This window comes from Triticum urartu, chromosome 2, assembly GCF_003073215.2.
Source record: "Triticum urartu cultivar G1812 chromosome 2, Tu2.1, whole genome shotgun sequence".
Classification (NCBI taxonomy): Eukaryota; Viridiplantae; Streptophyta; class Magnoliopsida; order Poales; family Poaceae; genus Triticum; species Triticum urartu.
In genome coordinates this window covers 726,323,417-726,343,862 of record NC_053023.1, presented here as the reverse complement: position 1 = coordinate 726,343,862, position 20,446 = coordinate 726,323,417, and the positions used below count along the sequence as shown (strand labels likewise).

Genomic DNA, 20,446 nt, shown 5'->3' with positions numbered 1-20,446 from the left:
ATCCCATGATTTCTTGCGTAGTTCCGTTCGAGGTTCCCTGTAGAATCCAGTGATCCTACAAGTTTTTCCCTCCCACATCACCTCTGCATCAATAAAGTACTGGCTCCACGGACGAACGGTAACTTGAAGATGATCTCTCCACCATAGAGCCAGACCCCCACTCCTCCCTTGACAGTCTACCGCTACCCCTCGATTAAATCCCATGCTCCACTGGAGTCGCTCCATTGCTCTCGACGTTTTCTTCGTTTCACAAAGAAAAACCACCGCTGGGTTGTAGGACCGTATCAGGTCTCTTAATTCGCCAACTGTCGAGTCCAACCCCAAGCCTCGACAGTTCCAGGCCAGAAGATTCATGACGTCCGGCGGCCCTGCCTGGCAAGGACCGCCGCTTCGTCGTGTTGCTCAGAGATACGATCAAACACAGAAGAGGTTTTTTGCCTCGTCTCGCGAATGAAGATATCATTACCAACCTGCCTGTCCACGTCTCCTTTAACCACCCACTGCTGTTTCGGCCACCTCTTCCTTTTCTCCTTTGAATTCATGTCTTGGGCTAAGAGGGGGACGCTGTTCCGTATAGTTCCCAGACCTAGGTTGGCGCATATAGTATCCGTGCCTGCGTTCTCGCCCTCTGAATCTGTCCGAGCTCTCAGCAGCATCATTGTTACGCGAATCCTGCTGCTTGTACTTATTTCTGATATCTGCCTGCTTCTCCTGCTGTCGCTGCCTCAGTTCAGATCGCAGCACTCTCTCCCGTCTCAGCTCCAAGTCATCACGAAGGTCCCGTTCCCGGGATGCATTCTCACCATGCCTATGTGTGTTTGGACTTGAAACACCCTCATATTCTCCTCTACCTCCCCCACCAGTGTGGGATGCAGCCGGGGTAGTGAACTCCCTTTGCAGGTTACGTTTGGTGGGAAGATCGCGGACTGTTCCGGTCTTCCTTCCGTTCCTTTCACCGTCGCTCGACCTCACACTCCCATAGCTATTGGCACTTCCAGAAGGGGAACGGTGAGATCCCTCTTTTGGTCCCGATGAATGCCCCGGCGAGGCCCTGAGCCACTCTCCCCACTGCTGATCCGGCTCCACGGCCGGAGTGCACCCACCTGCGCCATGAACAAGCCTACCACACTCAAAGCAGAAGTGTGGGATCCTTTCATACTTAAAATCAAACCATGTTTGCTCCAGGTCATCTTCATCCTTCTTAAGATAGAAACCCCTCACTAACGGCTCGAAGACTGAGAGTTTAGCTCTGAAACGCAGTTCAGAGCCCTTCGCAAAGCCATCTTTCTCTACATCCACACGCACGATCTTGCCCAGCCAATTTCCAAGTGCTTCCCCAAAAGCCTTCGAGCGTTTGTCCAGGGGCAGATCGTCGACCCTAACCCACATATCCACTGTTTCGAAAGTCATCTCCGACGGTCTAGTTACACCATCATAATCCTTGAGAATTAGAACATTGAAGTCAAATTGCCATGGGCCGTTGTTTAGGGCGTGTCTCCAATTTCCTTCACTTCCGAACGCCACCGAGAAAAGATTTCTCCCAATGATCTTGAACTGGGGGCTTCCCTATGCAGCCCCCACGCCCTTGCCATTGACATCTCCAAGGCTCGCTTATTCATCGGGCGGGGGGGGGGGGGGGGGGGGGGGTGGGGGGGGGGGGGGGGCCGGGGGGGGGGGGGGGGGGGGGGGTGGGGGGGGGGGGGGGGCGCGGGGGGGGGGGGGGGGGGGGGGGAAGCTTTCCCAATCGCCGACCACTTCGGCGGACGCGCACGTTCCTGTTCAGATTCTTTGAAGACAAACCCCTTAGACTCCTTCTCCGTTAGCACTAGACCACCCAGCCGAGCCGTCAGTCCCGCTGAGATCACCGTCGCTTTTCCATCTACTGGAGATACAGAATTGTTCCTGCTGTGAGAGCCCAGTGGCGTTCTCATCGATCCAGCGGGTGTCTCCTTCTGTGGCGGCGGTCTTGGTGTTGCCGTCGACGTTCCCTGCGGTTGCGGCCCCGGCGTCCCCGCCTCCGTTGCAGCTTTCGTGGCGCTCCACGGCTCCGCAACTCCTTCCTTCGTCCTCTCCGCCATGGTCTTCCCACCGGAGAGATAGCGTCACACCGACCCACACGCTCAGGATCGCCGTCGATCCCTCCCGTGCCGCCGGAAAAACAACCACCACCGCTCGCAAAACCCTAACCCTAGCTCTCGCGACGATCGCCTTGCGATCACCCCAATCGCCCCTCCGTGTTTTACGTACGAGGTGGACCCTCTTCGGACAGTTACAATGTTCAGCTCGAGGCATTATATAGCTGGCCTGCGCTGGGCACGACCCAGGCGAGCCGGCGCCCCGATCGGCCCGCTCCGCTTGCGGCCACCACGCGCACGAACGCGCACGGCTCGCGGCGATCACGCCTGCCTCGCGATCCCTCAACTGCCTGCACCTAATCCTACACACGCCCGCTGGGTGCACACACACGCGCGCACTCCAGGCCACTACACGCACGCACACACGCACCCCCTTGCCACGGATCCGGCTCGGTCCGGTCCGCACCCGATGCGCCCGGCGCGTGCACGCGCACCCGACACGATCGCCGTGGCTTTATCGGCCAACATACATCACCGTAAGCACGAGGGTGGTGGCCTCCGGCGTGGGTGTCGGCGGCCCGGATGGTCAAGGGGAGCCCGGAGTCGTGTGAGCGCCTACCAAGCTGCGGACGCGTGCCGGGATGACAAGGGGCGGCGGCTTCGGGGCACGAAAGCGTGCGTCCTCCATCTTTGCCCGGCAGCACGACGCTGGCGTTGGTGCCCAGCGTGGCGGAGCGCGGCACCATGGCCTCGTCCAGCGCCTCCGGTTGATGCGTCATGCGACCACCCAGTTCTGGCCTCCTCATGGCGCATGAGAGCTGTTCGACAGAATGACTAGAATTACAGTACAAACTGAAAATAGGACCCTGAAAACTAGCACTCGTCAATGAACTGAATAGGTAGAGAACAAAACGAGGTGACGGCTGACATTTCTCAGTGGCCATTGCTCCATCTTCTAGAGCATATAGTTCGAGTGGCCGTTGCTCCATCTTCTCCTCTGCTAAGCTTGACATTTTTCAGTGCAAACTTTTGTCAGTAACTCAAGATGCCACACCAAATTCCAGCAAATTTTGTTGTGTTTTTTACACGACATGACAAAGTTGAGGTCGATCCTTAACAATATTGTAAGCTGCTAGAAAATGGAATGAAGCATATGCTGAATGCGTGGAGAAAACACTGACCTGAATAATATTACATCCTACCTAGCTCTCATCAATGAACTGAATCAAATCACCAGCACTGCCTACGGACAAAAAGAACCGACTCACGTTGTCCCTGAACAAAAGGCAGCGGACAGACATTTGCCGCGCGCCTCAGGTTTTTGATCCCTGACATACTTAGCTCCCCGTCGGATCAGTGATGAACTGACGGTGAAGCGACGAGAAGGGGAAGAGGATGCAGGCGCGCCGAGAGGTTTTTCGACAAAGCCGGCCGCGCTGAGAGTGAGAGGTGGGTGCAAAAAATCGAAGCGGGACGAGCGAGCGAGAGGAGAAAGCATTGAGCAGCATGGGGAGGGAGAGGGCTCGCCGTGCCTATCTCGGGCCAGCGACGCTCAGACGGTTCCTCCCCGCGGGCCACTACAACTGCAAGCTTGTGGCGCGCACGGTGAGGGAGAGCCCCGCTGGAGTCCTCTCGATCCCCACCATCTCCTCCTCCGCCGCTTGATGCGACGGCAGCCTCCGCCCCCCTCCGTTAGCTCGACAGCAGCTCGCCTCACTCCACCGCCTCCCGCCTGCGCTGGCACAAGGACGAACTGAGCAGCGCTGAACGCCACTGTGTACCGCGGCCAAAAGTGCACCTGAAAGCGGAGCGACGGACAACCCACACGGTGCGGGTGCGGGTGCGCGCAAAGATCCGGGGACGACGATCAGGCGGTTCAAAACTCGACTGAGAGTGAAATCGAGATTCAGTCGAATGAGAATTAGCCAAAAATCCAAAACGTTTTAGAAACTCCGAAGAAATTTGTACGGTTGCTTGCTGCCTTACCCTTTGTTGTGTCTGTGCCGAGCAAAGCTACGGGCGATGCGCTGGCTCAGCTCTGCTCCGACGACCTCGTGTTTTATTATAATAGTAAAAAAGATAAAACTGGAAGAAAAAAAATCTCCATTGCCGGGATTTGAACCCGGGTCGCCTGGGTGAAAGCCAGGTATCCTAACCGGGCTGGACGACAATGGACTTGTGGACAACTGCGTGTGGAACGTAATATCATCACAGCGCGGTAAAAGGACGCGTGCCCATACGACAACTGTTCACACCACAAACAAGACGAACTGTAATTTGAAAACCGAAAAAGGCACAGTAGGGCATGGATGGAAGTCTGGTTTCGTCAGCAAGATCAAGCAACCGGCCACGTCGATGATATCCTCGGGCCTCGGCGGCGGGAGGGTTTCTTCCTCATCCGTATCTGCATGTCCTACCAGAACATTGCTGCAGGTCCTACCAGAACAACCACTCAGGTTAACAAGAGTAGAATTAAGAGCAAAAACACATTTCATGAGGCTCCAAGTTAGCCTTTTGAAAATACAAATGATCAATACATTAACCCTGTCCACAATAAACACAAATTTTACTTCCTTTCCAGACTCATCTCAACAAGTTATCCTTAGTTAAGATACTTTTTTTGGTCATTATAACCAAAAGAAAATCTTACTCGTTGAAGGTACTTGGGTTTCCATAGATATTATTGTGGGAAACCACACGCAGATTTTACCAAAAAAAAAAGATACAAGGATCTGACAGTAGGCATGTACTCGTTATACATGAACCTTCGTACATGGCTTCAGCAACAGCTCGACCCACTTTCCTCGTCGTCGTGGAGGTCAAAGAAGAAGGGCAGTGAACGTCGGTGCACACCTTTTTTGTTAGAAACACAACCTAATGTGTATGGGGAATCCGTTTTGTGGCCGGAACGGGAAGTTGGTGGCAAGGCATCTTTGGGAGAGAAATCCCTTTACCGATCTTCATCGGTTCGGATGATGGTGACTGTCTCATACCCTTAAGGGCACTTCCATACCTCAGCCCAGGATAACGAGCATGCATGACTGAGTTCATGACATGGAAATGCTAACGACAATATATTCTCAGGTTTACAGAGCTATTGCAAGATTGTTTATACGACATTGTCGTAATAGACCAGTGGCTTAAATTATCGCAGCGGAAGACTTCAGTGGTTACAATGGCTCATGGATGGGCTCTATAAACGCACATGACTAGCTGGATTAATCTTCTAGCACACGAACACTCTAGCTGCATATTAGTTGAAGATGCCCACGTTAAAAGTCTTGTGAGTACTTTTAATGTACTGCAAGCTCAATCAAATAACATACTATATCCCAAGCAAAGAAAACATGACCTCCCCTGCAAAAGAAGAAAATAAAAAGAAAACATGACCTACCAACATAATCTGCAAAAATTTAACTTAACAACTATAGTTAACATGGCATGGCAAGCATAAATAGTATCACGGCAAGTCTAGCTATCAAGAAATCACTAACATATCTGTCAAGATAACTGAACTAAATATAATATAACGAGGATAAAGCATGTTCCTGCAAATGCATCTTATTCAGGTTTATTCTTATTATCACCCAAGATCATTCTCATGTTTTCCTACCAATCAATATCATCGGTCTCCTAGCCATATCATGGCTAACATACCAAGTCATGACATGTCATGTCATCCAGTTCCTGCACAAAATTATGACATATCCCCTGTTTCAAGTTTGTTCACGTGCAATCTTATATTTAAAGATGTTCATACCTCCAAACTCGACACAGACGAAATAAATAGTGTGGCCAAATGCAAATTGTGTCCATAATCGAGGAGGCAGCTATTCAAATAGGCTAAGACTCTGCAGAGGTTGTATATTTTACCCACACCATGAAGTCCCCCTCTTTGTCTTGTATCTCGATACACTTCCCTCGCGAGTGGACAAATGTTACTCCAACAAACCGGTTCTACCATCATAACACGTCTATAACATCATCGACAACAATGTCATGGGGGCGCATATATGGACCCAATGCCCCAGGGCATTCCTGACCGTGACCGGTTTAACTAGATTCGAGTACTCAATAACAACTACTTGTCCAATGCACCCATAAGTTAGACGTTGCTCACCTGGCCTAGGCAATGTACGCCATCTAATCGTACCCAATGAGGATGAAAATAAGAGGTTTGGTGATATATTAGGTTAGGGCCTTCCTAGGTAAGGCAAATGTGGTCGCATTTATTTAGCTCGGTTGAGCGGCACTATGACTCGATCTAACTAATGGAGGCGGTTGTGTTGATTAGGTGTGTTCTTTATCATGCCAATAAATAAATCAGGTTCATCACATTTTTATAATAATGGATAATCATGACAAAGGACAACATCACTATATAACATAACAACCACACTCCATCTAAGGATAATAGTCATAGTGCAATCAATATATAAAACGGTTGTTGTAAGCCATCAACAATCACTACCACATAGTGTGAGGCATAGTAACCGCAGGAAAGTATGAATGTATCTAATCCATGCCTAAGCTAGGCATGGGGGCTCAACAGGTGCAAATAAAGTAAGTGTTCGGTTAAGGTATTGTGCACCATTATTTTTAAGTTGGCATCTATGTACTTTCGACAAGTTTATTCATTTGACTAGAGTGAATCATCAGATTCCATACTCATACGCACATATCACATCTCTAGTACTCTTCTAGCAATCAAAGCATATAAGGATATGGATATATACCATGCAAGCACATAAAGCATAGCCATATAAACCATAAACCATATACACACTTCTAGCATGTAGATCAAGATAAAGATCATGCGAAAAAAATCGTGAGCAATGTTACGGGGCATAGGCTAGTTGATTGTATTACCTCGGGTGAAGATCATTTAGAAAGATAGATGATCGCCGGAGGAATTAATAATATCTGAAAATATAATTCGGAGAATGACAGAATAAAGAATATGTGCATATGTGCGAATTTAGAGACTTGCAACATGAATGAAATGGATTGCATTGCACCGGCCTCAGAAAAGTATGAACGTGGGCTTTGAAAGTTATTGCAGATTGAATGCCAGGGCCAATCTGTAAAATAAATATTCACCTTTGGGTCTGATTTTTTCTGCGAATAAATCAGAAAGTGCACTTTTTTTTTGAGAATTAATCAGAAAGTGCACTGTTGCAATACTGCAGGCACGGGTGCAATTCTCTGAAGATGGGCCGAACTGGGCCGAAACTGGATGGTGTTGTATATAAAATACGCCGGCCTACGGGAAAGCCGCGATCAGAGAGGGCACCACCACCCCTCAAAAAAAAGGAGAAGGCGCCACGGGGGAAGCCGGTACAGAGGCTGACGAGCTGGGCCCATGCGGTCCCACTTGTCGGGTTCAACGAGGCCGTCGTCTGCCTCGCGCACGTGACGTCAGTAACGACGCCGACGACGATTCCCGGCGACTCCGACCATCTCCCACGGCGCGACAGGCATCAGTGCTCTTAGTAAGCCGAGGCGCATTAGACGCAATACTTCACGGACGCAGGGGAGGACCCAGGCGACGGCGGCATCGGTTCCCGCGGAGGAGCTCATCGGTCGAGGTCGATGTCGAGCTCCCGGTCATCCCTCGGAGTAAATGAGTCTATGGAGAGCTACGACTTCACCAGTGTATCACGCGTTGTAAAGTAACTGGCGAGGGGAAGCGCTTCGAGCTCGCCATGGCGGAGGGGGCTGACGGCGGTGATCTCGCCGGAGAGGAAGAAGGAAGGGGACATGGGTTTATTCCTGCACGGGGAGGTTTCTAGTTTGGATAGTAATGGGATCTTGCACGCGTGCGAACGCAGGGGTGGCTTAAATAGCCGGGGCCGAGGGGACGCCATGATTGCGCCTTGGGTGCGTGATTGCCGGCGACAGTGGAGAGGGTCCGAGGACTGGACGTGGCAAATAGAGGGGGGGGGGGGGGGGGGGGGGGGGTTGAGTAAGCGGTTATGCGGGGATCTGTTTGGAACCAGCGGCGAGGTGACGGCGGTAGCTGGTGGTCGGCCGAGCAGTGCCGCGCATGGGCGGTCGGGGTCCGGCGAGCTCCTGGAGACAGGGGAGGAGCAACGAAGGGCTTTGGCGAGAACAGGGGGATAGGGGGACACGCTGGGGAGTTCACTGTGCGCGGACGGAGCGGCGCCGGTGGTAGGGGACCGGCGGCACAGTGGGGGTGACCAGCGTTTTGGCTTGCCATCGGCGCAGTCACCGCGTGGAGCTACAGGAAGTGGCATTAAGAGCTCCGTGTGCTCATTCTGTGCTGCCAAACTTTGTCAAATTTGCTATGTGCGTGTCTCTTCAGTCAAAAAGAAGACGAGTCAAGAGAAGTTAGGCTGGGAAGTTACTTTGCAATAGTGAAACTTGTTCACATCAATTGGCATTGATTTTTGGTTTTATCTTTGTTACTGGTCAAGATGAATTCCATTGGGGCTGATCTTCTGATATGATTGTGATCGATGGTATATAATAACCCTGGAAAAGTTCTAAAGGATTTGTAAGAACGCAAATATCCTTTTGATCATTTTTGGCATTTAAGGCAGAAACTTGCATGGAAAATGGTAACAAAATTTTGAACTACATTACCCCATGCATTTGCACAAAAGAAATGGGGTTGTCTCCAACAGTATAATCTACACTCTTGGCTCCATCGTTACTAAAGCTGAGACGCAATCCAGTCAGTGGCGACTTGGTCATCGACTGACTGGTGTACCGCTGCCAAAAATTCACAATAAACTGGATACAACAAAACATTTGTACTTTCAGCTCAACAAGCAGATACATTTAACAAAACATTAGTCATGCTCAACAAGCGTACATTATAGTTTTAACATCATCACATCGGTGGGCAGATAGCATCGAATCAGTTTCAAGACAAGATCAACGAAACATCATCCCGTTTAACATTTCTACCGCAAAACATCACAAAACAACAGCAAAATTTGCTGTGTTCAACAAGTTTACGTGATCGTTTTAACATCATTATATCGCTGTACAAACATCATCATCAAATCAGTTTCAAGACAAGATCAATGGAACAGCATTTAGGACAAGAAAACGGCTCCAACAGGACAGTTGTTCATCCTTGCTGCTGCTCCTTCATGTCACCGGGAAGGGCTTGTTACGAATCATACCTGATGCTCACAACAAGAACAGACTTGTTTCAGATCTCAGCCTTGGTTGCTTGCTCTACGAGTATGTCATCATCCTGTTGCTGCTTGATTGCTGCTCTCCATGTGGCAGGTGTCTCTCCAAAAAGACCCTCCATGTCAAGAGCTGGGTGAATATTCTTCTTGTAGAATAGCTCCAGAGCGGTATGGTCAAAAGGGAGAAATATAAAGTAGAGCAACTGGATAATTGCCTGCCTATTCAGCATTGATCTGTCTGTAAATTCGAAGAACTTGAAAGATTGTTGACAGCCATGAATTGGACCATTGCGGTTAATTGCGACCAAGTTCCGCCCGCCATCGAGTCTTTCCTGTTCATAAACAGTCTGGCCTGATGCTATCGATGCTTGAGTCTTGCCTGCAGAATTAGTTGCATTTTTTATCGTTGTTGCAGTTTTACCACCCTTGAAATGTTTGTGGCCCTTCCGAAGAGCAACAGGAGACTGAGACAGACCTTGACATGCAGCATTAGTTGCTGTGCTTGTCGCATTGAGTTTTACTGTTTTGCTTTTGTTCCCTCTTCTCTTGGAGGCAGTTGTTGGGGTTGCAGTTGCTGCTACAGCTCCACTTTTGCTCTTTGATTCACTTGCAGCAGTTGGCTCAGCTCGATCATAGTGGTCCATACATGACTTCAGCAATTCGTGCATTTCAGCGAAACTGAGCAAACCCCTCAGATCACCAAGATTGCGCAGCATTTCAATCAGCTCAGGTTCATTAATGAGATTATGTTTGATGTAGTTTGGTTCCTTCCTTAGAAACTGATCCATCTGAATGTGATAGTAAAACCTAGGGTTCAATCTCAGGAAAACAGTATGATATAATATCAGGAATATCCTTGGATTTGGTTTTGCTAATTGATCCAACCAATGCTGAAAGTCTACTGGATAGACAATCTGAGATCCACAGACAGCCTCTACAACATCCTCGACAAGCTTCCTTATCACAATCCAATCCTCAGATCTATGCTTCAAAGTGAGAGTTTCCATTGGTTCCTTCGGCATTGTGTTTAGCAAAATCCACTCCCCAGAAGATTTACATATCCTTAAGTTGGACAGATTCACAGCATCGCCTAAATGGATACCCCCAACGTGATGTCTCAGAACCCCTGTTGCTAATGACCTGATCCCGAATGCAGCCAATTCTGAAAGCATCTCTTGATCCATCCGACATATCTTTGCACGAAACTCATTGATCTTTGTCTTATCTTTCTTGCTTGTTGGTCTCCCAACAAGCTTGTTTGTCAGAATGTTATCGAAGATTGGGTTTCTCCGGTAAAAGCTGATTGGATCTTCGAGATCTTTAACATCTATTTCCCTTGAGTGCCAGCTATACAGAAAAAATAACTTGCACATGAGAAACACATGTTTTAAAGAGCTAGTGCCGCAACATAGGGAAACATAGACACTGATTAATTTCAGAAATGAAACAACTATTGATTAGCAAATCTAAATGCAAAAAGACATAACAAAATGACCCAGGATCATGCGTCCCAAACAAGACCTTCACTATTACTCGTCTAAACAAAGATCTAATATGCTAGTATTTCCAATGAAGAAAGCAAAAGGCCCCACATGAACCTACAAGATGGTTGGTAGCCAAAATTATGGTACTGTGGCGTGCCTCAAACAGTTAAGTGGGCCAACACTTACCTTCTATTGCTTGCTGGAGTGCAGTCCCATTTAGGAAAGCTTGAGACATGCCGATACAGAAAAGGTTTCCGAGGACTTGGGCTGCCTGTAAGCAATGATCGGATCTGGAGCGCCAACCGAGCAATCCTCATGATCTGAAATTACAAAATGATCATTCATACAGTTTGTTATGTAGAAAAGTGTAATGGCTCTTCAGTGAACTAAAAAAAAGCAGACAAGTTATATGATTTACGTTCCGAACTATCCAGTGTTATCAAATAATTGCTCTTCAATTTCCTACCATGTATCTCTCTATTTCGTACTAGTTAAAGCATACCTTGCAATACAAAGGAAAAATAACGATTCGCCATAACATAGTCAAAGTAAAGGCTGCAAAGGTAATGTACAATTGTACAAGGCTATTTTGTGATAACCAACTAATATAAAATAGGTATGACCATATGAAAACACCAGGGCAATAAGTAGGATGTATCAATCACATGGTAAAATCCTTCGCTTCTAAGAGGCACAAGAGTCAATTTCAGAAAGAACATTCTGGTTGCAGAAACCATAACACAAATGTTGCTGTGATAGTCTTCGATGTTGAGTGTACAACTATTGAGTTGAAAGGTTACAGTAACAACTAACAAGTGAATTCAACACCAACCTTTGGATACATTACGACACACTACAGTAATGCTTTCAACACCAACCCTTTTTTGGTAACAACTAGATGCACCTCGACACCCATGCAACAACACCAGCATGTAAAACATCTTCATCCAGCCTTTCAATCACACCACACATTAACAGTACAAAATAGAGCAACTTAAAGGTAACATTCCTTGTAATTATGTATGGATAAATTAATTATAGCGTAATATTATGGTCACACGGCATTGCAGCCACACTGGCAGGTCAATACATGCACAACTAATTAACTATGCAATAAATCCAATTTTCCAAAACAACACCAGGGCACGACATACATATTTCTGATGACAATCGCAAACCCGAGTAACTCACTGCCACGCCAGCGTGGTAAAACCCATGCAAATCTACAAAAGTTAATCGCTACATCCACGACTCCAAAACTACAATCAGAGTAACACATTACACATCCCACTTTCCGAGCAGCAAATACAATTTGCTTGCACAGCCATGCCAGCGCAGCAAAACCTCATGCAATTAATTTCGACCAAAATTAAGCACTACTTCACTGTTGGAGCAAGCACATCCCTATTTCTGAACAAATACTTCACTGTCGGAGCAAGCACATCCCTATTTCTGAACAACTACAGATTGCGCAAGTCAAAACCACACAAGCACAGCAAAACCCACGCGACTCATTTCTACCAAAGTGATAAATCCACAGCTTCTCAAGTCTCAATGCATCTCAAATTCTAAACAACAAATGCCAAAGCCCGTACAATTCATTTCAACCGAAATTCAATTCTCAGCAGGTCAGCACATCCCAATGTCCGAACAAAACACTACAAACCTGCATGCATAGGATATTCTACTAACAGATAACCTGCCGATGAATCAAAGCCTTAGTAATTTCATTCATATCAATCATCCAACAGAACATAAGAAACAGAAACACACTCTCGAGAAAGACAGAAACCATGTCAGATCCGAGAATCTAGCGACTAGTCTGGATCCGCGCCAACAACACAATCTATAGTCGGTCTCCCCGATTCTACGTGCACCAAAATTTAACACGGAAAATTAAGCAAGGCAGATTAGAGTCACCAAACTGTAAGATCAAATCTCACCGATGGGATCGTCGATCTTCTCTTCCAGGAGTTGTGGATGAACTCGTCGACCTCCACCCGCTGCTTGAAGGGCTGGATCTTGGGATGCCTCTGGGGTTCGACTCCGGCTCCCCTTCCCGTGCGCGTTCGCGACGAGGACGACGACCGGCCCCGCGCCGCCGCAACCGAAGTACTTGGGGTCGAACTCCACCCAGTGCTTGAAGGACTCGACCTTGGGATGCCTCTGGAGTTCGACTCCGGCTCCTGTTCCCGTACGCGCGTGCGACGACGACGACGACGACCGGCCCCGCGCCGCCGCGACCGAAGTACTTGGGGTTGGGGTCGACCTCCACCCAGTGCTTGAAGGGCTCGACCTCGGGATGCCTCTGGGGTTCGACTCCGGCTCCCGTTCCCGCACGCGCGCGCGCGCGACGACGACCGCCCGCCCCCGCGCCGCGGCGGTCGAAGTACTTGTGGTGCGCTCACTCCCAGGGTTCGACTCCGGCGTCCCTTCCGTTCCCGCGCGTGCGACGACGACGCCGGCCCACCACGCCGCGGCGATTCGCCCCCTCCGAGTTCTGGCGAGGCGGTGCGGGGGCGAGGAGGGCGAGGCGGTGCGGGGGTGGGGTGGGGCGAGGAGGGGCGAGGCGGTGCGGGGGCGGGGCGAGGAGGAGGGGCGACACCACCCTGGTTTTGTTTGGGTGTGCTTTATAATTTATTTTTTGTTTTGCTTGGGGGGGAGGGTTTCGTGGTGCGAGCATCAATGCACATTTTGCATATCATCGTGAGCAAAGTTCATCAAAGGCCGTCACGCTCAATGAAAAAAAAGAAGAATGTGAAAGTGGGTACTTGTGCGGTAAAGCGTGATATGCACAAGGCTTGTGACGGTGTCGAATGGATTTTTCTTAAAACTATGTTTGGCAATTAAAATCGGATTGACCTCATCATGGCCCGCGTTTCATCTGTTGAGTATAAGATGCAGTTTGATTCTAATGAGACCTCCTCATCAAATTTGTAAATCGCTGGCGAAAACTGAGCGATCGCGATGCTATCGTGTTCTGCGAGCCTTCCCGCGAGGCAATCACTGGAGAACCACAATTTGCCGCTACTCGTGCCCGAAACAGCGCGAGTTGTCTTTCTGATTGCTGCAATTCCGCAGGATGGGCTGAAAGATTTAAACACAAGGGCCCAAACAGACCACAAACGACCCAAAAATTTCTTTGGTATATAACATCTTCTCCAGCAAACCTAGCTCCTGTCCCTCCCCAGTCCTCATTCCCTTCTCTCCCTCCCACCAAAAAGATTGCGACGGCGGCGATGTTCTTCCGAGCTCCACCGACTAATGCTTTATTGGTAGCCGGATTCAGTTGCGGGGGAGGTGGAAAGGCCCACTATAAAAAAACCACTTCCGTGATGATACGTGACTGCTGCTTTATTGGTAGCCGGATTCAGTTGCAGGGGAGGTGGAAAGGCCCACTATAAAAAACCACTTCCGTGATGATACGTGTTTGTTACAGTAGGTCACGTTTTCTATCATGCATATACATCAGTGACGATTTTATGACAGAATCAATCAAGATAATCATACCTATGCTGTCGTAGAAGTGTCCCATGACAATACTCAAATTATCATCATGGAAGTGTCCACTTCCATGACGATAAATGGCGCGTCATGGAAGTGTTTTCATCAAGGGTAACCGACACGTGGCATCCACCATAACGGGTCGTCATTAATCTATTGGGTCCGGTTTTGGATTCGATGACCCATTAATAGTCCGGACCAATGGCGATTTTTCACGTGTAAAATTCTCATTGGTCAAAGGAACCATGTGTTAGCTCGGCATCGTGATAGATGTCACTCATCCAATGGACAAGACGAGCCTATGAAACAGTGACACATGGCACGACCAAATAATGTCCCATTTAGGTTAAAAAGGCCAACCCATTCAAAGGCCCATAAGATTTGCTTAGGTACTAGTGGGTCGGCCCACTAACGCGGCTTGCTTGAACATGGCCCATTTATGACCCACTGCCAGATCGGGCGCGTTAATTGTTCGCTCGGTCTTTGGGCCTCATTACGGCCCAGTGTGTTTTCGGCCTGTTAGAGACCCAATGTAGAAATGGGCCCATTTTCAACCTGATGTGTCTTTCGGCCTGGTAATGCCCCGTGTTGCATGGGTCATTTATGGTCCGACGCGACATTCGACTCATTAATAGCTCGTGATCTCGGTGGCAACATTTAGCCCAACTTGACTTCGGGCCTGTTAAAGGCATATCATACATTCCGGCCCATTGGTGTCTCTACTAAGCTTTCGGTCTATTAAAGGCCCATGATATGATTGGGCCAACCAAGGCCCGAGGTATGTTTCAGCCTGATAACGACCTGTCATCTAACTGGGCCAATAATGGCGCGAGGTATATTTCAGCCTGATAAAGGCTTGTGGACTACTCTTGAAAATGGAGGCCCAACATGCTTATCAGCCTGCTAAAGGCCGATGGTGTCTTCTGGGCCAACACAGGCCAGCAGAATATTCAGCCTGTTAATGGCCCGAAGCTACATGGGCCCAACTAAACATTGGACCTGCTAAAGGCCCATGAGAGTTATGAGCCTGGGCGTACCGTATCCATGAAGGGCCCATACGGCAGGTCCGCGTAGGCCCAAGTACAACATCTTGCGGGCCGGCCCAATTATGGCCCACTGAAATGTAGGCCCGTTAGAGGCGCATGTTTCAGCCCATTCACCTCCATTAGATTTTCACCCTTTTTCTGATAGCGAATGATAACATATACATAACTAGGAATGAAGAACAAACCTACGCTATACAATAAAAAATTACGCAGTGACTAAGAATAAATCTACACTATACAATAAAGGAATTAGGACATATTACATCCACTGGGCATCAAAATTCGCCACCAGTGATCATAAAGCACAACCAAGAAGCAGATTACAAAAACTGGGCATTAAAGGCCCTTGACATTGCAACGCAACAAAATAATACTGAACCGAGACCACCATGCTTCAAGAAACGTTAGCCTTGCGCGGGAGCTGCTGCGCAAGCAGCTGAGCAAGGTGATGAGACCGGCCTAGCATGTCGGTCACATCTTCCAACTCTAGCTGTTTAGCAATGAGTTTCTCATTGGAGTTCTCTGCGAACTTCCTTAGAGATTAGACTTCAAGTTGGAGTTGAGTTTTACCATGTCTTTCTGCTTGAAGTTGAGACTGAAGAAGTCGAACTGATTCAGGCAGCGAGCTCTATGAGCTTGTGTGACTGCTAGTCTTAAGTAATGGTAACCCACAAGTATAGGGGATCACCATAGTTTTTGAGGGTAGAGTATTCAACCCAAATTTATTGATTCGACACAAGGGGAGGCAAAGAATATTCACGAGTATTAGCAGTTGAGTTGTCAATTCATCCACACCTGAAAGACTTAATATCTGCAGCAAAGTAGTATGGAAGTAACGGTAACAGTGGCAATAGTAGCAGTCAATTTTATAGTAATTGTAGCAGCAGCACGGCGAAAGTAACTTAGCAAAGATCAATATGTGAAAAGCTCGTAAGCATTGGATCAGCAATGGATAATTGTGTTGGATAATATTCATCATGTAGTAGTTATAAACTAGAGCGACACTCAACTAGCTTCAATTCATCAATATAATCTAGGCACATATTTTGTATATAGTCATACGTACTTATGAAAAAGAATTTGCATGAGATCTTTTATCCTACCCTCTCGTGACAGCGGGGTCCATAAGGAAACTAAGAGATATTAATGGGACACGGCGATTTGGTGCCCGAGCCCAGATGATCCCGAAATCGCCGGCGTCAGTTCCAGGCTCGGGATCCGAATAATTCGTTCTGACGCGTGTGACGTCGAGCGTGGAAAAAGGGACGTACGATGAAATACGGTACGAAACAGTGGCTATTTCGTGGGCCCAAAGCGTATGGGTGGAACGGCGCTCGCACACGGGAACTCTGGTCCATGGACCAGATCGTTACTAGTCCAGCCGAGCCAGGGATCAGATAGGTGTGCGGCGACGGAAGTGGACGGCTGAGCCGTTTGTCCCTCTCCCCCCACCTCTGTCTCCGTTCTGAGTAGGTCCTTGCTGCGGCGCTCGTTCTGCAACGGCGAGCACGGGGAATTGGAAGATGGTGGGGCTGAGTTCCTGCTTAATGCCATTGACAGGTAAGTGGTCTCAGATCTGCAATTAGTTTTTTGAGGATTTGCTCTTCAGGCTGTTTTTCCTTGAAGAAGAGACCTAACGAACGGGCCCTGGTAGCGGCCATTGATATCTTCTTGCAGGTTTCCATTACGAGAGGAGTTCGCGGACAACCTCGAGCACCCAGATCCGGTTCCCCCGGTCTTGTTGCCAAACAGCGGAGCCGGCCTTGCCGTTCCTGCAGACTCAAATACTGGATCTGGTTGCGCTCAACAGCTCGGCGGCGATGGGAATGATATGGCAGGACTTCGAGTCCGCCGTCGTGCGGATGCATCACCGACGAGGTCGGCCCCGTTTACTGACAGAGTCAATCCAGAGGCATCTGGGAGGACAAAAAAGGTGTAAACCCAAATCCTCCCGCTGTTGGTCTGTCACTGTATGTTCGTCACAACTGCACTGGATTTTGTCGGAATTTGTTTACTTCTGTAATCGTTAGAAAAAAAGTCGATATACACCAGAAAGTAAGCTTGGCCATTGCATCCCATCCTTAGCGGTGCCTTGTTTAACAGTCAGAACCACATTCATCATACTGTTAGTATTCTTGTAGTAGAACTATTAGACTGAATATTGTTTTGGTGGAAGAACTCGTAGACTGAATGTGTACGTTGCCAAATTACAGGTTATGGTTGGACAGTGAGCCATCAGATGACGATGGACTCTAAAGTCACGGGCTATAGAGTTGATTGGCTAAAGAAGGTAAACGGAATAAATGGAAAAGTTGAGCATCAGTTATCCATATGCTCCTAATTTTCCTATTTTCTCTGTGTTCTTGAAAATCAACTTTCAGTTCATGTTCCCGGTGCATTTCATGGATTGCCGGTCATTATATATCCTGGATACCGAGAAGATTATGATGGTGCTTGACCCAACGGAGACAGATCCGTCGGATGAGATGAAAATCAAACATGGGCCGCTAGCAAGGAAGTTTCAGCAGAAGTTATGCACCATATTCAGTGACATGTTCGGAGCCGGTTTGGTTGAGACCACTGGATGGTCGTTTGTGTACCCTTTGGTGGCGCAGCACAAGCCATGCATTAGGCGTGTGTGAGTACCCTAGAACATACCTAGGCATTTCAGGTTGATAAAAGAAAATTGCCTGCAAAATTCCTAAGTTCAATATTGTTTCCTCACAGGGAAGACAGTGGCGTATATGTCGCTCACTACGAGCTGGAGTTCACCGGTCTATACCTTTAATCAACTATAACCCAGGTATGGAACCACCTAACCTATTTCTTGACTAGCTGAAACTGATAGGCATATTTGATGAAAGTAATTAATAGTTTTCTCCTATTTTTGCTTCATCACAGGGTCAGATCGAGCACCTGCGCAAGAAGATTGCATACGAGATAGTGAACATGAAGGGGAACAAGGGAGATACCCCGGAGTTCCTGTACGAGGAGATCATTGACTGACGAGAAAGACATTAGCAATTCCAGTCTGCATGCAGTTTTGGCTGTGCGTGTACTTATCGTTAAATGGGCACATTTGAGTTCTAGTGTTATTTTGCATCAGAAAACCCTACTAGCATTGTGCATCTGGAAAGCTATGGGCATGGGATGTATTCCTAATGGAGATCTAATTAGAGTAATTTGAACTATGTACGTGTTAGAGATTATGTGAACAGATGACGATCTGTCTGAATTTAAATATGCTGCAACTACTTCTGGTTATTTGATTCATTGCTTAACATACATGAAGTGGCTGACCGTGATCAGATGATACGGAGAAGAGAATAATGGCAGTTCCAGAGATGTATTTAAGACGGGCTCGTCTAGTAGCCGTCTGTGAGTGATGGTGAACGGCTCAGGCCGGCTCAGAAATATGGCTGAACCGTGCCTCAACTGCCTGTTCTGCTTGTACAGTGTGACATGCAGTCGCATTCATTGCGCTGCTGAGCAGTGCTAAATATGGAGATATACAATAGTGAAATACAGCAGTGGGCGCAAATCCACATGACAACCTGCGGTATAGATTTTGGGAGCATCTGAGCTCGGTCTCAGAAACCAATATTCGATATTAATGTCTCATTTTAATAGAGAACCAGAACAAAGCATTAGCACTTAGTGAATAAATGAACTCCTCAAACTACGGTAATCACCGGAAAGAATCCCAATTATTGTCACCTTGGGGTATGCAGATCATAACACGTAATAGGTGCGTATAACTTGCAAGATAGGATCAAGAACACATATATATTCATGAAAATATAATAGGCTCAGATCTGAAATCATGGCCTCGGGCCCTAGTGACAAGCATTAAGCATAGCAAAGTCATAGCAATATCAATCTCAGAACATAGTGGATACTACGCATCAAGTCCTAACAAAACTAACTCGATTACATGATAAATCTCATCCAACCCATCACCGTCCAGCAAGCCTACGAAGGAATTACTCACTCCCGGCGATGAGCATCATGAAATTGGTGATGGAGGAAAGTTGATGCTGACGACAACGTCAATTTTCACCCTCCGGAGCCCCGAACGGACTCCAGATCAGCCCTCCCAATGAAGAACAGAAGGTGGTGGCGGCTCCGTATCGTAAAATGCGATGAATCCTTCTCTCTGATTTTTTCCTACACGAGTAGGTATATATGGAGTTGGAGTTAGGGTTGCCGGAGCTCCAAGGCCCCCACAAGCCTGGGAGGCGCGCCCTGGGGGGAGGGGGTAGGCGCGCCCCCAGAGCTTGTGGCTCCTGGTTGACCCCCCTCTGGTATCTTTTTGCGCCAGTATTTTTTATATATTCCACAAATATTCTCCGTAAATTTTCAGATCAATCCGAGAACTTTGATTTCTTCACAAAAATAACATTATGACAATTCTGCCGAAAACAACGTCAGTCCGGGTTAGTTCCATTCAAATCATGCAAATTAGAGTCCAAAACAAGGGCAAAAGACTTTGGAAAAGTAGATATGATGGAGACGTATCAACTCCCCCAAGTTTAACCCATTGCTTGTCCTCAAGCAATTCAGTTGACAAACTGAAAGTGACAAAGAAAAACTTTTACAAACTCTGTTTGATCTTGTTGTTGCAAATATGTCTAACTGATGTTCAGGTTTTCAGCAAGGATTATGAACTAACCATATTCACAATAACACTTAGGTCTCACATTTACTCATATCAATAGCATAATCAACTAGTGAGCAATAATGAGATTTCTCGGATGACAATAATTTTTCAAAACAATCATAATATAATATGGTACAATGGTATCTTGCTAGCCATTTCTGAGACCGCAAAACATAAATGCAAAGGACCTTTGAATTTCAAGGACTGACTCGACATTGTAATTCATGGCAAAAGAGATCCAGTCACAGTCATATTCAACATCAACTAACACAAAGCATAAAAATGACAATGGTGCTCTAACCGATGACAACTTACTTGAAGGATCTTACTCAATCCATAGGTAGGTATGGTGGACTCTCAAAATAAGATTTGGGTTTAAGGATTTTTGGATGCACAAGTAGTATCTCTACTTAGTGCGAAATTTTTGGCTAGCAAAGATAGGGAGCAAGCACCACATGTTAAAGGATCTATGACAATATAACTTCTATGTGAATATGAACAAACATAAATC

The 20,446-nt window shown here is 47.4% G+C and overlaps 2 protein-coding genes and 1 non-coding gene across 3 annotated transcripts; 1 reads left to right on the top strand and 2 right to left on the bottom strand.

The window, feature by feature from the left end:
- Window positions 1-4,176: 4,176 nt before the first annotated feature.
- Window positions 4,177-4,250, bottom strand: TRNAE-UUC. Its single transcript has one exon. It is a non-coding gene; the product is annotated as a tRNA-Glu (tRNA).
- A 4,633-nt stretch (window positions 4,251-8,883) lies between these two features.
- LOC125540186 lies at window positions 8,884-13,305 on the bottom strand. The gene is made up of 3 exons (XM_048703769.1): window positions 12,669-13,305; window positions 10,912-11,045; window positions 8,884-10,588 (listed from the first exon to the last, which is right to left on the bottom strand). Exons 2-3 carry the CDS (start codon window positions 11,040-11,042, stop codon window positions 9,259-9,261), a joined length of 1,461 nt encoding a protein of 486 aa, XP_048559726.1. The 5' UTR covers window positions 11,043-11,045; window positions 12,669-13,305; the 3' UTR covers window positions 8,884-9,258.
- On the top strand, window positions 13,028-18,539 carry LOC125538257. The gene is made up of 7 exons (XM_048701532.1): window positions 13,028-13,269; window positions 16,749-16,835; window positions 16,953-17,207; window positions 17,487-17,565; window positions 17,657-17,913; window positions 18,003-18,078; window positions 18,177-18,539. Exons 1-6 carry the CDS (start codon window positions 13,028-13,030, stop codon window positions 18,061-18,063), a joined length of 981 nt encoding a protein of 326 aa, XP_048557489.1. The 3' UTR covers window positions 18,064-18,078; window positions 18,177-18,539.
- The last annotated feature ends 1,907 nt before the right edge of the window (window positions 18,540-20,446 follow it).

Excerpts from the sequence above, each read along its gene's own strand:
- LOC125540186 (XM_048703769.1), bottom strand. The coding sequence starts at position 11,042 with ATGAGGATTGCTCGGTTGGCGCTCCAGATCCGATCATTGCTTACAGGC. Across the intron at positions 10,589-10,911 it reads ACTCCAGCAAGCAATAGAAG|CTGGCACTCAAGGGAAATAG; the intron begins GTAAGTGTTGGC and ends TTTTCTGTATAG.
- LOC125538257 (XM_048701532.1), top strand. The coding sequence starts at position 13,028 with ATGCCTCTGGGGTTCGACTCCGGCTCCCGTTCCCGCACGCGCGCGCGC. Across the intron at positions 17,208-17,486 it reads GCATCTGGGAGGACAAAAAA|AGGTTATGGTTGGACAGTGA; the intron begins GGTGTAAACCCA and ends TTGCCAAATTAC. Across the intron at positions 17,914-18,002 it reads AAGCCATGCATTAGGCGTGT|GGAAGACAGTGGCGTATATG; the intron begins GTGAGTACCCTA and ends GTTTCCTCACAG.